The sequence below is a fragment of the Pezoporus flaviventris genome, unplaced genomic scaffold (genome assembly GCF_033815535.1).
Source record: "Pezoporus flaviventris isolate CSIRO_AGI_PZ_B2104156 unplaced genomic scaffold, CSIRO_AGI_Pfla_v1 ptg000002l, whole genome shotgun sequence".
NCBI lineage: Eukaryota > Metazoa > Chordata > Aves > Psittaciformes > Psittacidae > Pezoporus > Pezoporus flaviventris.
Window position 1 is genome coordinate 8352622 of NW_026892550.1, and position 18038 is coordinate 8370659.

The 18038-nt window shown below is 39.7% G+C and overlaps 1 protein-coding gene across 3 annotated transcripts in view; it reads left to right on the forward strand.

Annotated features, from left to right (window-relative positions):
* The window catches only part of AFAP1 (actin filament associated protein 1), a 120440-nt gene that overhangs the window by 52809 nt on the left and 49593 nt on the right, over positions 1 to 18038 (forward strand). For all 3 annotated transcript variants that reach the window (XM_061468411.1, XM_061468429.1, XM_061468420.1), the window contains exons 2-4: positions 1071 to 1199; positions 6269 to 6366; positions 17797 to 17905. In XM_061468411.1, the coding sequence (XP_061324395.1) occupies positions 1073 to 1199; positions 6269 to 6366; positions 17797 to 17905 (334 nt within the window). In that variant the 5' untranslated portion in view covers positions 1071 to 1072. The remainder of the gene's footprint in view (positions 1 to 1070; positions 1200 to 6268; positions 6367 to 17796; positions 17906 to 18038) is intronic.

Genomic DNA, 18038 nt, shown 5'->3' on the forward strand with positions numbered 1-18038 from the left:
AGTAGAGGCATTTTGAATGAGGATAGGGCTAACATTGATCCTAGGTGTGGCTTTGAAATTAAATGGGTGTTTCTCCTCATCTTTTTATGAGGATAATGTCATCAGGTACAGAAAGTATGGAAATGTGAACTGTTCTATCCGAGATGAAAACAGAACTAACAAGCCCACTTAAGCAAAGGGACCAGAGAATCTCAGAATAATGAGAAAACAGAAGCATGACAATGAGGTTCAATGCCATGGGCTTCTCATAAACCTGCTGCATAGGTATCGTATGATTAAGCTGTAACAAATGTGTTTATAAGTATGGTCTGAGCTACTGCAGTTATTAAGACAATACAAGAATTTGCCTAATTGGAAAGGAAAAAGTAGAAATGTGCTGTATATCAATAAAGTTTGTTGATTAAAATTTGAAAGACATTTGGAATACAGAGAAGGAATGTAATTTTTTTTCTAGGAATGACTTGGAAATCCTCAAGAGCTATAATAATAGGATGAAATATGAAGTGCATCATCAGGAATCTGGGGAGTAGCAAGAAGTTATGTGGTGGGTTGGGAGCTTGTCTTTGGAAATTATAAGAAAGACAAATCACTGTAAAAAAGGAATACCTACTCTTTTTTTACCACAGCAAACAGAACAGTAAGATGAGGCAAAGAGAGACTTTCCCTGAAGATTTATGAAAATATCTGTGTGTCTAGAAGCTTTACCAAACCTGTTCTGCAGTTACAAATTATTTGTTAATGAGAGAGGAACCCGAGTGGCACTGATAAAAAAGCAGATAGCCACTACTCCTGCACTCACTTTTGTCTAGTCCTGGCTTGATGATGTGGTATGTGAAAAGAACTGTCTTTTCTGCACCAATTTTGAGGTAACTACTACTAATGACAGTAGTGCTCACTAATGGGCTATTCTCTTGGGTTTACTATAGTAATAGTCCATTTCCAGCAGGGAGAACTGTACATTTTTTAAGAAATACTAGAAAATCACTATGAATGCAAATAAATGAGAGTTAATTCTTTTTTTTTCTAATGGGGCTTTTTAGAAAAAGTAATTTTCTTTCTTTGTCTTTCAGCCATGGAAGAGTTAATAGTCGAGCTGCGCCTGTTTCTTGAACTTCTGGACCATGAATATCTAACTTCTACTGTCAGGGAGAAGAAGGCAGTAATAACGAACATTCTCCTGAGGATACAGTCATCAAAAGGTCAGTGTCAAGGGAGGGTGTTCTTGCTTGCAGAATGCACAGAATAAATGACATAAGTTTAAGGGCTAAAGACAAGCCACAAATCAAAGCAAGGCAGAAAGACAGGGTGAAGCCAAAGTGTAACTTTCCTGAACAGTTTCCTTCATGCTCAGCAGTAAAATATAGCACAAGGCATACTGGAAGTATCTTGGGTGCACACGGGTGAATCCAGCCACAAAATTATGTGCTACATGGTTCACTTCTGCTGAGAGTGGTTACTTCATTTTATTTGTGGCAACAATGCTATTTATGAGTTTTGATGGAAAATTTATACTGTATCAGGAAGTGCTGGCCACAATACCGTTCTGTAGATGTGTGGCGCTGCACGCTGCATCTCTGTCAAATGACCCAAATCCATCAAAAGGCTTGATATTAAGGTTCCCAATATGTTTGGTTTGTGTTCTGCAATTAGAGGTATATACACTTTCCCCCTTTTCTTCCCATCTAAAACCATTTTGATTGCACAATCACTTTTGTCTCCATGAAGATTATGGAACTGAATGCTCTATAAATGATTCAGTGTGTACAGTGACCTTTCTATGCAGCTTATGTGAAGATTATTCCTCAGTATTTTTTCTAGCAGTACTTTTATGTTTCCTTAAAACACCTTTCAGTATGAAAGTGGCATCAGGGTTATAAGAACACTGTCTCCCCTATAGTTGACACTGACAGAAATACTGTCAGTGTAAACCCTCAGTGTTTAGCTGTTTGAAAAATACCGGAGTGTGTTGAAGAAAGATGCCACATTGTGAGCAGCTGCATTTCTCATGATTTGTTTCTTCTCCAGTCCTAAAAAGCTATGGTTTTGTTTGATGCAGTGTTTCCCCCTTCAGTAATCACTTTGCCACAGGATTCAAGTCCAAGAAGATTACCTTGAAAATAACGGTTGTCCTCCTTTCTGTTTTGACATTCTTAAAGACCCATCTCTATTTTTACTTTACTACTGAGAGAAGGAAGCAGGTACTGATTTTGCATATTGTGGAAGGAGGCTTCATGCTCCAAAAGCCGATCAAAATATAACAAAGCCCCCCAAACCAAAATCTGTAAATGAGAACCTGCAATTTGCTGTGTTTAGAAACAGCTTTATTTTACAGTTCAAAATAACCTCAGTAATTCTGACCTGACACTGCATGTTCTCCTTGTAATCTTTTCAACTAGATTTATTAAGAAAAACGTTAGGCTTCCTCTAGAAGTCCAGTGACGCTCTGTGGACAACTTTGCATACTCAGGGAAGGGTTGTCATATCCTTTCCTTCTGGACTGTGGATAATGTTGCAGCTCTACAGCTAGAGCTACAGGTCCAGTAGTAAATTCAGCAGTGCTGGGTATGTTTCTGAACCTTAGAACTCAATTATGCTGGTAAATTATGGAGTGGTCCTTGGAATGGATTTGGCCTGAGCTGACTTGTCTCCTCCATCTGTTCCTAGGCATGATGTGTGAGTTAGCATGGCCAAAGATCTGTTCCCAACAAACAGTTCAAAATTATCACCCTCCACCTTTGTTTTGGGGGGTGAGAGATTTTGGGTGGTGGAGAAATTTCTCCATACCAGAGCACCTTCAGGCGTGTTTAGTTTATGAATCCAGATGTGGCCAAGGATAAAAAGACCCAAGGTCCATAGCTTTGTGTCTTTCAGAACCTACCATTCTGGTTTTAAAGCCTATTAGGGATATATAACAAGATCCACTGCATCCTATTATAGGATCCATCCATTAGCAAGATCCATAGATGATCTGTCTATTAAGTGGTAGGGTTTAGCTCAGTGCAGTTGTTGCTGGAACATTTTACCTACTTCTAGTGTCTATATTCAAGGAGATAAAATTTAGACATTTCAAAGAAAAGTCATAAAAGTGTTTGAAGGATCCAGAAATATGCATTCAAATTACCTAAATGAGACATCATAATTAATCTTGATGTAGAAAAGGAGCTCTTAGACTTACAGCAGTAAGTGCAATGGCTGAATGTTTGTTTCAAAGTGGAAATAAAGCACATGTTTTGAGCACTGAAGCTATGAACTCATGGAAGAACTTTGTAAGCTCTGCATGCCACTGCTGGCGTTTCATCAAAATGGAATATTTTGCTAAAAGATATGCTCTCATTCAAACAAGAATTAATTCAAGGAAATCCCATAGTTCAGTTAAGCAAGAGGTCATAGGACTATGCTTTATATGTCTGTAAACTCTAGTTTATGGAACTGCAATTTAAATAGTGTTTAAGCCAGCATGGCCTATAAAAGAAAGCGTTCTGTTTCTCTCCCCAGGCTACTCATTCTTGCTCATCATGGATTGCATCTTCCCTTCTGCTAGCACAAGCATTATTTGCTTTTTTTGGTTTTCTGCTGGTTTAGTTCTAACCGGTGTCACATCCCTGGTCTGGTTCAACCTGAGGCTACATGCATGCTTATGCTGGCATGAAGGAGAGGTTAGTGCAGGGACAGGAACAAGGCAGGGAAGGAGAGGAAATGCCTTCTTGAGAGCTCTGCCTTCCCGTGCTGAATTCAAGTGTGTGTGAAACTACCCAGGGAGTCATGTACTTTACTGGATCTGACCCTGCTGCTTTTTTTATCAGTTATAACATTCAGTACTCCCATCCCTTTGAAACTATTCATCTCTTCATTAAAATCAAAAGCAATAAACGATGCATAAACCCACAGTACTCTGTAACTAAGTTGAACTGTCATTCAGAGTCTGTTTTGCAAAACACTGTTTTACTCCACCCACATAACTAACTCCACAAGAACTTTTGGGTCGCTGGCACAGTTTAAGAGGCCTGAGGACTGTGCTGAGTTCACGCTCTTCATATGCATTGGCAAAAATCAGCTTTGTGAATCCAGCAGAATATTTCGATTGCTGGAGCAGACCGTGGGGAATGGTAATGGAGGATCTGCGCAACTGGGAACTGGCTGGGCTCTTCATAACATCTGGAAATGGACAATTATGTTTTTCTTTGTAAAGGTGTGGAAATTACTATAATGGTCTGGTTTTGTTGTTTTTTTTTTTTGTAAAATACTTATAAGTCAGTAATGTCTTACTTGGGGAATTCTTCAGAAATCTTTTGCCTTGTTTTGTTCCACTTCTCAAACACACATTGTTTTCTTCATTTAATATCTTTTGAGCACAGAGAACTAGGCCAGGCACATGTGTTCTTCAGGTCATAGATGCCTGGCCTCAACATGCCCCATGTCCAAATCAGTGGTTACTCTGAATAGTTGGCAAAATTATAAACTTTATTTTTCTTCCTGAGTCTTGGCATGCCCAATGGATTATAGGTCTGAAGAAAACACTTGGCATTTCCTTCTGAAACTTAGACTTTCTTCTAAAAACAAAGACACAAATAGTTTATTTTGGAGTAGGAAATGTTGCTAGATTTAGTCATTTAATATGACTGCATGTTTTCCTTAAAGGGACCTGATGCTGTAAATCTATAGTGCTCACTTTGCTGTGTAACCTGGTATAAGAAAATCAGTGTTAGAGCAGGTTCTTGCTTAAATGCACATAGTTTAAAACTGGGTGAAAACTAGTTTCCTTCATATTTGACTTTTGGTTGCTATGTAAAGCATGTGAGACTTGGATATGGATAGCAGTCATTATATGGATTCATCCTACTTAAAGAGGAACAAGTGAAAGTTATACTGGGAAAAAAGGAAAAAAAAAAAAAAGATTGCAATGTTTCCCAGGACTAATCCTCCTTTTGATTTGTAAGAAGAAATGAGAATCTGTAGCCCTTGGAGGCAGTTTATTTTATCAGTGTTGGTTTTCAATCCATGACTTCACAGCCAGTGGGACTGGTGTATTATGACAAGAAACATTTAATCATTGATTGCATTTTCAAGAATTATATGATCTTGACCAAAGGACATCCATTTGACTATGTAAATATATATTTTAAAACCTAAACTAAACACTAGGAGCTAAATTCAGTCTAGGGGTTAGCAGGGTACAATCCATTGACTGAATTTTTTGCCAGAACATTAGGGAGATGTATCTTAATCTCCCTTTTAATATTTAGAAAAATAAACATCATGTTCCTATGAAGTGAGTTCAACTGTGATGCAAATTAGTGTGCCAAAACGTCAGAATGAGTGGGTGACTCCTTTTTTCCCCAGGGAGGGCAATGTAACAGTGATACAAAGGACCCTCAAAGCAGCTTTTGTGTTAGCTTCCTGTTACCTCTTCAAATTCACCTGGAAAGCTATGGATTACTTTTAAGAAATGAGGGATGAGTTAATGGTGAGTTGTTTAGGGAAGTGTTCCCGCCAGCAACAGCGTGCTGCGGGTTGGCATGTCACACCGTACTGCATCTCCCAGGACTTGTGCAGACTTGCATCGTGGCTTCATGATCAGAGATGGTTGTGGCAACAGGATCGTGCCCAGGGAACATGGGCACTGTGGGCTTGGCCATATAGCTGTCACAGTTGCTGTCAGGAAGGCAGGCAGGCAGGGTCTCTTCTTCTGCCCTTTTTCCCACTCTGTTGGCATGAAAGGTGGTTTTGAACTCCTGCTTGATGGCTTTGCCCATCCAAAATGTGCCATGGGAGCAACTGTTGCTTGTCTCCTCTGGTAAAAGGCAACCAGCCACATACTGCCCATAGGCTGACTGTTTTGTTCACTGTACAATGCCATTAGGGTGTTCACAAGTGTGTTCACATCTTACCTCCATAAATGGTTTTATCTATATGGTAGATGCCTGGCAACATGTTTGAATTTTAGCTGTTTAAATCTTTCAGTTCCAGATGGATAGGCAGTTCAGAATGATTTCCTGCATATTTTTTCTGTGTCTGGTATTTGTTGATCCAAATAGCATATATGTCATTATCATATACAGCAAGTATGTGTTTGTTCTGCTTGATTAAATTCCTGAATTCCCAGCATTCTTCCAGTCCTGCCTCAATCACCACACTTGGGAGGTAGGCTATGAGCAGCACTGCATGCCAGATTTTGGTGTGTGACAGTCAGACATGGTGTCCACATGTGGAAAAAATGTCCTGTTTGCATCCACCAATGTGTTAAGTGATGTCTGTTGCTCTTCTACAGGTTTAGAAATAAAAGAACATGTACAGAAGCAAGAAGTCACCAACAGTTTGCCGGCGCCTCCTCAAATGCCTCTGCCAGAAATACCTCAGCAGTGGCTGGTGAGTGTTAATCTAAATATATAAATATATTTGTAAGAGAGAATATATTTGTGATAAGCAACAACAAGTTGTTACAAGGGGAAGGAGCCTGCAGGTCCAGGGAAATTCTTATTCCTATCATTTTCCACTCTGCTTAAGGGAACCAGGTTCAATTTGCAGAAGAGAAGGCAAAAAAGGCCCTATGGTGAAATAAGCTTGGGAACAGATCACCTGCAAAGGCTGTGGGAACACAATCTTTGGCAATTTTCAAAGTTCAATTGGCAAAAATCTGAGCAATTTAAGATTAACTTCAAAGGTTGACCTGCCTTGTGGTGGAGGTTGGCCTAGCCCAGAGGTCCCAGTCAGTTTCTTATGATTTTAATGATCAGTTTTTCCTGGAGTAAGCATTATGAAAAGATTCCCTCTTGATAGCCGGAAAAGGAAGGCTTAGAGTTTCAAAATGAAGGAATAATACTTCTTTTTTTTTAAGAATTCCAAGTCTTTAGTACCCTTCTGTGCTCAGTCTCTGGGTAGGAAATTCCCTGCAGAACAAGTAGAAGGGCATGTTCTTGGAGATGTTTATATCAAAGATACCGATTGAGATCTGTAATTCAATCCGTCCAGCTGGGAACAGCTGTCTTGTTATAAAATAAACTATAAACATATTTTAATGTTCCTCTATTACTGACTTCACAGATGATTTGAAGAAAACATTTTCAGCTTTTTCTTAGAGAAGCAGAAGCAAATCATGGGTTGACCCGTTGAAAGGTGGACACAGTCTTAGCCCTAATACTGAAAATTATCCATATTTTTATTCATCTGTGGGAAATTTTAGGCATGGTGACAAAGACAGTCCATGGTGGCTCACGTTCATTGGCTGAGTCAAGAAGTACAGCTGCAGCTTACAGGGGCAGAACTGAATGGCTGACATTCTGCTTCATTTTAGTGTCTTACTCTGTTATCCCATTTCTGCCCAGTTCTAAGAGATATATATATCTTATATAAGCCAGTAGCAGCTTATGAGCATAAGAATTAATTTATCAGACCAAACTCTTGGCCAGCCTTTCATAATAGTTTTGTAATTACCGTTAACTGGTGGTGAATAGTGCTGTGTATTTGTCGTGGTTTAAACCCAGTCAGGTAACTTGTTCACTCACTCCCAGTGAGTGGTGCTGAGCTGACAACAATCGAGGTCCGTGTCCCCCCCCACCGGGGCTCTCCCCTTCCCCGCTCCTGGAGGAACAAGGAGGAGGATCGAAAGAGTGCAACTCCTACGGGTTGAGACAAGAAGAGTCCAGCAACCAATGTACAACACAAATCACCGCTACTATCAACTACAACAATGATAAGGGAAAATAACAAGGGAAGAGAATACGATACCACCAGCCAAGAAAACGAGTTCCACCCGGAAGCCCGTGTCCTTCTGGGTAACTCCCAGTTACCCCCCACCCCGGCCATGACGTGCTGTGGTATGGAATACCTCCCTGGCTAGCCCGGGTCAGGCGCCCCATCTCTGCTTCCTCACGGCTTCCCCTCCTCCCTGGCAGAGCATGAGCCTCACAGAGTCCTTGGTCAGGGTAAACATCACTTAGCAACAACCGAAAACATCGGCTTCACCAACACTGTTCCCAGGCTGGAAGTCAAAACACAGCACTGCACCAGCTAACACAAAGGAAAAACATGACTGCTACTGCTGAACCCAGGACAGTATTGCAGAACAAAGTAAAAAAACCCAACAAATATGTTTTATGTAGGATACCTTAATTATAGTTTATCCCTTGGCACTGTCAGCTTTTGGTTTGTGACCTGAACATGATTTTTGATATGCTGCAATTGTCATAGGAAGAGAATGTTGTGTTAGAAACATTCATATCGAGACCTGGTATATATACTGTAGCAAAATTCAACTAAAAAGGATTCATTAAAATAATTATGCATAGGTTTGAATGCAAAAGTGGTCTTATTAATATGCAGTGAAACCTGGAGAATTCATTTCATGTTTAACAGTGCCTGAAAATAATTATTTTTCTTTAATTCAAGATGCATATAGCATAAATTACAAGGGAACAGGTTGATGAGAGGCAGGAAAATTATGCAAAATGCACATGCCTTTGAAATGTAGACTTTAGGTGCTGGCTTCATAAACTGAAGCCAGTTGAGATTCTCCTTCTTTCATGTTTATGTAGGTTCAGTTTAATAAATTAGCTCTGAAGATTCAAGTTGTTTTTATAAAGACAACTGACCTACTTTTCCTTTCTCATAAACTAATGTGTAAATTCCCTTAAAGTTGGTACAGCTGCATAGTGTGAAATATGAATTAGGTCCAGCAGGTCAACACTGGTTTTTGCAGTAGTTCAGTTTGTTTTTTGAGTGATAAAAATACTTCTCTGAGATCCAGTGGGAATTACCGTGGAAGTTGACACAGAGCTGGTTGATCTGGAGCACCATCTTCCCATATTGAGGCTGGCAAAGTGGAGCTTGAGCATCGCCATCCCCTCTGACCTGCCTGTAGCACTGTGGACACTTTCAGTGAAGTCACCAAGCTGACCTGTTTTTTCCATAGTGGTGGAAGCTGATTTTTGCCAGTTTTTCTGCAATTCCTTTTTCTGCTGCCAGGCAGTGGCGGTTTCCACCTCCCTTTCTGGTGTCAGTGTCACTTTGAGATCAGCCACGGAATGCCCCAGGGCTCTCATTGACTTGCAGTATCCAAATACAGGTTATGATCTATTTTAAGATGGTAGCACATTGTAATTTGTGAAAAAGATGACGGGCTCCTGCTGTCCTGCTAAAAATCAGGTGGAGTCAGAAAGGAAGGACAAAACCATCAGCTTTTTGACTTTTGAACACAGGGGCAAGCTCAAACCACAGTCTGGCTGTTTAAAAACTCCTCCTGAAGTCACGTTGAACTAATGGAATTGATCATTAGCTGTTTATTTGAAACCTTTCCCTATTAGATGCTTCTTTATTAGCCCCTCAATTATTAGTATGATCAGAGACTTTCATATTGTCTTCCTTTTTACATCAGGCTGAGGCATCAGTGACAGTGGCCAAGATATAATTTTGCCTTCCATTAATGCTTCTGTGACAGAAATACTGAACTACCTTTCCTAGCCACTTTTCATAGACCATGCTTTCGTAGTCGAGTAAAAGAAATCTCCTAGGCCTACTAAAGGACAGGAAATTCTGCTCCTGGTTGCCCTTCTTCACACAGCAAGTTGGAAGTCATGTTGTATGGTATCTCTTTTTCCCAGCCATTCAGGACAGAAACATTTCCCACTTGCTGAATAACATGGTGGTCTCCGCCTCCAGCAGAAACACAGTGGGCTGGTGGAACATAAGAATTTACTGGAAGTGGGAATCAATAACTTTAAATGCACTATGCGCTGTTATTGAGTATGATGAAAGTTAAAGTTTCATTTACGCCACTGTTTCCCTTTATGGCACTCAAGGGATTCTGTATTCAAACGTGTTTAGTTTGAATTGATGTTTAAGCTTTTACTTATGTAAAGATGCATGGGTGGGAAGGAATTCAATACCCCTTAAAGCAGTGCCAGGAGACAGAAGTATGTGTGGGCAGGTGCTGTGCAAGGTTTCCTTTGTAAATCTGTAAATAGACCTGCATATTTGCTCAGGCCAAATCTTGTATCAGTTTTGTTATTCATCAGCCCATGAACAAAGAGTGTAAACTTAATTTGATTTAGAAACATGCTGTTAATAGTTTAAACGAAGTATCCAGTTATTAAAACATATTAAAGCCTGGAGAGTTTTCCTGGACTCAGTGGGCTTTAGACCAGGTCTTAAAATTGAGGGACAAATTTGAACCTCGTGTGTACTTTACCTGAATAGAGTTAATCACTATGTACACATTCTCTTAGTAATTCTCTTTCTGTGTGCATTCCCTTGCCTACATCTGGGCTACCAGACTTTCTGTCAGGCTTAGAAAGCACAAATCCTCACTTGCTTTAGCTTTTGCATACAGCTGCTTCAGATGGCTGGCAAAGTAAAAGCTGCAGATAAAGAATGTGAGTGTAAGGGCAGCTTGGGAGTCCTGCTGCAGAACTGAAAGGCCATTTGCTTGGGTGTTAGGATGTGCTTGTTAGCATGCATACAATGCCAGCAGCTAGGGAAGCTTTGCCTAGCTCCGCAGCAGAGGAGATCACCCTGTTTAAAGTAATCATATTGGTTCTCCCCTCTTGACTCTACTTTACTGAGAGGGCTTGTGTCTTTTACCTTGCTTTCTCCATCTCTGCATCATCAGGTACTGTTATGATATTTCCTTGCTCTTGACAGGTAAGTAGCAGCGGTAGATGATGAGTTTGGTGGAATAACAGAGCCAAGGCTCTGTGTGTACCTCTAAGTGCTGCTGGTGGTTTAACACCTGGGATCTCATCACTGTGCTATCATCAAGTTGCCTTGAAATATGTTTTCCATTGAGGCTGTAGGATAACATCCGGTGTGTCCTGCTGCTCAGATGCGCCTGAGGATTACTGGCACGAATTATCCCCAGCATGACAGTGACAGAATACTTCCAGCCTCCAAGCATTTGGTTGTCATATTGCATCTGACGGTGATTTCAGTGCACTCTGCAGTCCAACAAAATCAAATACAAACAGCACACTTAGCTATTTTTCATGATTTTCACAGTAAAATTGAGTATACGTTCTGTTTTTCCTGGAATATTGTCAATTTAATAATTATTTAACCACAACAAGTGTCCAGCAAGGTGCCAGAACCCCTGTAGATATAAATCAGAGGGTAGGTCCTGCAACATACACAGTCAGTCTGTAGGAGTGTTTCATATATATGGGTTTCTTATTGCAGAGAAGTGATTTGACAGCCTCCCTTTATCTGGCTGCCTGGTATACTCTTAGATATTAGAAAATGCTGTCCCCTTGGAGAAGAAAAAAAAACATCCAGAAATCAAAAGTATTTTTGAGGTAATATATCACCAGTTACGTTAATCATTCTTTGAACGAGAACCAAAAAAAGTTCCAATCTTTAAGCTTCTTCTAAAATGTGCAATGAGGCTAGTGCCATAACTAAAGCAAGGGTTCATGTGCTAGGCAGGTACTTATGAACCTTTATTTCATCTTGTTTTTCCTTCTAACACTGAAAAGCAGTTGTTATTATTCTCTGTTCATCTTTAAAGAAAATCATAGAATCATAGAATCGTTAGGGTTGGAAAGGACCTTAAGATCATCCAGTTCCAACCCCCCTGCCATGGGCAGGGACACCTCACACTAAACCATGTCACCCAAGGCTTCTTCCAGCCTGGCCTTGAACACTGCCAGGGATGGAGCATTCACAACCTCCCTGGGCAACCCATTCCAGTGCCTCACCACCCTGACAGGAAAGTCCTTCCTGAGCCTTCTCTTCTCCAGACTAAACCCCCCCAGGGCCCTCAGCTGTTGTGCTCCAGACCCTTCACCAGCTCCATTGCCCTTTTCTGGACCCACTCCAGCACCTCAATGTCTGTCTTGTAGTGAGAGGCCCAGAACTGAACACAGGATTTGAGGTGTGGCCTTACCAGTGCCAAAAACAGGGGGTGATAATTGTCCTCTTCCTGCTGAACACACTATTTCTGATACAAACCAGGATGCTATTGGCCTTCTTGGCCACCTGGGCATACTGTGTGAAATACTTTCAATTATCATTTCTGATTACATAAGGAATAAAGATAAAGAAATGTTTGCAGCCTCTTTGTTGTGTTGTCTTGCAGGACCCTGTAGTCGCCATTTCCATTTCCCCTGGGTGGGGCTGGTACATTATTGTATCATTTATTTCACATTTGCAAATGGTATCAGAAGTTTTAGTTAAGGTAATTTCCTTCTGAGTTCACTTACAGTATGCCTTTTTAACAATGGAACATCAACATATTTCAAAGCTTTCATCATGTCTAAGCAGCCAGAATGAGCTGTTCCTTACTGCCTTTAACTAGAATTTGTATTTAAAACGGATGAACTCAGGTGAGGTTTAGAGTAGGACTGAAATGCTTTTCGATATACTATGTGGGTTTCTTACTATTTACATTTGGTCCTCTTCACTGCCATCTTTACCTTCCTGTTGCTTAAGTCAAGGGGTTATTGAGTTATCTAATAAGAAATCAGATGTGTTGTGAAATGTTGACTTAGTTCTTGGTGAGGTTACTGTGTAAATGATCTCTAGACAATCTTCTGATGAAGCTGTAGAGCCATAGTATGCCCTGAGTCATTTTTTAAATTCGAGCAAGTCTGTTCAGATCTCTTTCCCATCATCAGGCTGTTCTGTGTGAGGCTGTGATCTGTTTATGGTCACTATACTCTACATGCTAAGCACTTTTCCAGCGATACCTTTAATTAGCCATTCACCCCTGAGTCAGATATGCCTCCACTCCCAGGAGGACAGCATACGAAGTACTTCCTTTTGATCTTAGTCTTAAGCTTGCTCAAGTCATTGTCCAGGAAAAGCTAAGGAAAACCTTTGCTTGTGCTTACACTCATCCTCTACCTCGTAATCCCTTCCGCTCGCATTTCCTCCTTGCCTTCATCTGCTCAGCACTGCAGCAGGAGCTAATGGGTTACCCATCCAGCTCTTTGTAGGATTGTTGTGGGGTGCTGGGCCTCCCATCGTGTCTGACTGCCTGCTGATTTCTTGGCCAATTCCTTTAGTTTTTTTCCTGGTAGCACTGGTGTCCCAGAGGCATGTACTGTAATTGGAGGGGTACACTCAGTGGTGATGGGGTGGGACTGTACCAATAGCTTATCATGCAGCTGTGTTACCCACCTCATGGTGGGACTGATAGGGTTACTCTGATTAAAAAAAGCTGAGTTTGGTGTCTGGCTGGCTGGTTTGCTGTCTTCTGTCAGATATACTCAGAAGAGGAGAAGTTCTTCGACTTTTTTCACATTATTTGGTGTCTGGTTTTGTAGAGTTTGGCTGACAAGCTGAGAAATTAATAACCTTAGAATACAGAGCTGAGGTCAAATGAAGAATTCTTCTCAGCTTCTGCTTGTCTACCCTCAGGCTAGTATTTCTCTCCTGCACAGTTCTATATGGTCTTAACACCCCATATAGTCAGCGCTTTTGTCCTGAATAAATCAAAGATCCATTCAGGTCCTCAACTGCTGGCAATAAATGGTGACTTCCATTTACTGCCTGAGCAATTCTGAGTTTTATCTAATTGCTTTCATACCGAGTCCATGGCAAGTACTAAGGCCCAATTTCCAGCTTTCACAGCAGGATGACAAAGCCTAGTTGAAATCTGCAGTCAGTAATTTTGCCAGTTGTATTGATGCTCAGATTTTATTATTAATCTTGCTTTCTGGACATCCATTATTTTACATGTGGAGAGAAGGATCATAAGTGTGTGAGCACTCTTTCTCCTCCAGGCTGAGGAGACAGTGAGGTTGTACAGAGGTTAGGTCTAAGTTTCTCCAAAGCAAATGGCATGTGCATGTGTCAAGGTTTCTTCTTGACAGCCCACATTTGCCTGCTGGCTTCTGAATAGCTTTATTATGCATCACCCGTGTGTGACCACTTTTCCAGTCTCATGTTGCTGCTTTCAGTGTTGAGGGCTTACGTAGCAGCTGGCTTCATAGTCCGGCTGGATCTGAATTGGTGGTTGATCTAATAACACACATGCAAGCATGGCCCTTGAATTGCTGGCAGCCTTCGCCTGCAGCACGAGCGTACTGACAGTTTCTGCTAAAGTCACTGCTTTGCACTGGAAATCTCCACGTCCTAAATCATTGCATAAAGGGAGGTGTTTCTTTCTATTTCCTGCAGAGTGTAAGTCTTCACTGGGGTGTAAAGTGATTTTATATCCTCAGGCCCCTATACGATGACATTTATTTTCCTCTGTCTTTCATACTGCTTTCCACACTGTATACTTCCATATAGTCAGCAGATATTAGCTAGACTATCCCTAAAAAAAAGTTACTGCCTATCTTGCTTGATATCCCTGGACAGAAGGGGGAATTAAAGTAATTTATCTCCTAAGAGAAAGAAACAGCTTATTTGTGGAACACAGAGGGGCAAGTGGAAGGGAAGACAGTAATATGCCAAAATTAATATTTCCACTGAATCTGTTTCATAGTGTCCGGTAGAATAATGAGTATTATTATCCAAGTAAATATTGCTTCTTATATTTGTGTGTTTCTCACAATAATCCCTCCTGTAAACTGGAATTGGGCATCCCATGCACGAATCCAGTCTTAGCATTTGTGCTAATGCCTTTTTGCAGGTTGCCAGGACTTTCCTCCTGATACCACTCAAACTACACATGTTCTAGGGTTTTTTTGAGATTTAATCCTTTTATAGAATATGTAAATAGTTTTGTGGGTTTCATGTCCTTTTTTATTTTTCAGACAAACTAATGAGAAGTTATTGAATAAAGAATTATTTCAGTTCATAATTCATAACTTCATCAAAATTCTTCCACTAAAAATTTGCCAAGTTGAATGAATTAAACAATACAACAAGCAATACTAAGAAAACCATAGCACTGTAAATATTAGTAAGTAATACCAGAATGCTCAGATGTACTTTTTACATTTCTTGATGCTCAAACTCTTACATATTCCATAGCTCCCAACAGATGTAGTTGTTTATGGTAGAGATTTTGAGTGAGATATTTGTGTTCTGTATTTAATCAGCTGGATTTTCTTTCAATATTAAAGCAGCCTTGCTTTAATCAGAAAGTATTTAATGTTTGGTGTTTCTGTTCTTCTAATAATTTTTTAAAATATAAAATAATTGTTTTCAACTTTTTTATGGCAAGCACTGCAAAATGCATTTCAGAGAGGAGGGCCCAGTTAATTCAGCAATGGATTCCATCTGTGTTGATGTTGGCTGCACAGTCCAGCCTGCCCCAGCTGTATGAAGTAACTGGTGCTCCAGCAAGGTCGAATTCAGACAAGCACCATTTGTGTTTCATTTCCTTTTTTTCTTTCTTTCTGAATAACATTTTGTCTAAAAACAAGGATTTCCCCCTCCTACTCCCAATCTTTATTGGAACTTTTATTTGTTTCTGGATAAAAGATTGCTTTGAAACCCCAGTACTGTCAAGTCAAAATTGGAATGACTCTTGGGATGGGTATTTCCTGGGTGAGTTAGGTTTAATAATGATAGGAATTTCATATATTGTATATACACCTGGCTGGAAAAATAGTCTAAGGCTAGACCGAGGTATTAATATGTCTGTTTAATGAAAGGGGTGGTATGAATCAGCACTGCCCCAGGAACCATCCTTGTCCCCAGCTCACTTGAGCAAGACTCTGCCCACCTACATAAAGGGAGAAAATACAAACTCTTTGAGGGCAGCTCCCCATATTGTGTCTAGCTGTGCAGGATACACAGAGCTGATGTGTGCAGGTGTGTAGGGTAAAAGTAGTAATTGCTGACAATTTTCCAATAGTAGTATTTTTTGTGTTCCTTACACCTGTTTCACAGCAGCAGCTATCCTTGAATGATTCATTTATTTTGGGATGTTGTGCAGATTTGCAATGTGAAGACTTTTTCAGCAGAATTACAGGGACACTACACTAAAAGTCTTTTTTTTTCATTATTTTGATTCTTTGAGAGATAATTCACCTGGTAAAACTGGTCTGTGAGGAAAACTCGTTTGGTACACATTGCAGATAACAGTATTTGTCATCTCTTAGCTGTAATTGAGTGTGACATATGAAGTTGGCTATATCATTTGATATAGAAGTAATATTAGTGTAATTCGCAGTCTGACCAAGAATTTCTGTATTCAGTCATGATTTGTTTCATTGTTCATGAGGAAGTTTCTGATTTTACTTAGTACACAAAGGGAAGTCAGTGCTGGATGATCTGAAGTGCAGGTTTAGACACTAGCTCCTTGCCTTCCTGCACATTGGGGATACACAAGCACTTACCTGAAAGGTGGAATAACCTACTGGATATGAGTTTAACTACAGAGCACCCTAAAGGTGGGACTTGTCTTGCTGATGTTGTTAAGAATTATGGTCTTTCTTAGGTTCGTAATCAGTAATGAAATTTGGAGATGTCTACCTTTGAAATATGCAAAGATGAATTCAGCCCTAAAAGTGCCCACAGAAGTAATTCCATTACAGCTAATGCCACATTTTAATAAAGCTCAAGTTCCTTTTTGGTAACTTTAGGTCTATAGCAAAAGAGGAATATAGTCACTCTGGCTTCACCTGTATTATGTGGAAGAAGGCTCTATGCCTCTGCTGGACTGTTCAGCCCACCTGAATTGCAGTCCAGAATTATCTGTATCTGACCGTGAGCAAAGCCCTGGCTAGTTTCTTACTTCAGTATCTCTGCTCATTTTCCGACTTTAGACTGGATCAGTCCAATGCAGCCAAACGCTGTTACATCTCTTTCATGACGAGAAAAAAAGAGAAAGATGTATTGAAAAAAATATTACTGCAGAAATGAGACTCTGCTTATGAGTTTTATTTTTGCAATCGCACAGTAAACCACTTATGCTGGAAAAAGACTTCAGTATTTTCTGTAATATGAAAATATGGAACTAAAAACCTGTGGCAAATATGAATGAGTTCTATAAAATACAGTTGTTTTGGTACTTGTTAAGGAAATAGAACAGCAAAGTCATATGGAAGAAGTCACGGAGTACTAAATTTACTTTGTTACTATATCAACATACCAGCAGTCAGTCAGTTTTAAATTTAAAACAGGTTTATATTTAGAAAATAAACATTTTAGAATTTGACCTGGTATTTGAAATATTTATTTTATCATATAATAGTTTCTTGATGTTCCAAACTTTTCATTGGTTCTAGCTCAGTTTTCACTATGTAGAAATAGCATTTTTAAAATTAATGTCTATATTAAGAATTGATTTGCTGTTGAAAACCAAAATGATCATGAAAATATGGTCTAAATTATCTGTCCTTGATCTCTGCCAGCCCAGGCTATTTAACTTTAATAAACTGCCCAACCAAACTGTTATTTGCTGCTGTAATATAAATAATTTTAGGTGTAAAATACTTATACATAAGCCTTAACATTGTAAAATGCTCTATGCACAGAAATCTTTTTTCCTACATAGACCCTTTAGATTTCTAGTTCTTCAATAGAGAATTATTTTGACAATAATACTACATTTTTAAATGTATCATAGTATGAAGCATAATTAAGTCACTTCATTGCTTCAGATCTCATCCTTAACTTATTATTATTTAATTATAACAAGTTATGAGGAAATTGAGGTTTAGGCTTCTTTCCCTTCTAAAAAATGTTACCCTGCAAAACACACTTTATTCAAAGGATGTCTAATTCACCCCTTCAGAGTCTTGCCTTCAGAGACAGTTAGCAAAAGAAACAGTCACAAGAGCAACCATTAGGTTTATAACGCTGGTAATATTAGCACTTATCATGAACAGATGTTCTGACCATGTTTAATTTAACAGTTTGTTGGTCTGTAATCACTTTTTCTTTTCTTTTTTTTTTTTCTTCATTTAGCCACCAGATAATGGGCCTCCACCATTACCAACATCTTCCCTTCCTGAAGGCTATTATGAAGAGGCAGTGCCACTTAGTCCTGGGAAGGCTCCTGAGTACATCACTTCCAGTGAGTAATATATTTCCAGATTCCAGTTTCTAAGCAATTGCTAATTCCAGTGTCCTTCAGCTTTTCTAGTTCTCAACAGCCACTTCTCTATTAGTCCTGTGGTGATGTGTCACAAGCATGGCTTTGACCATTT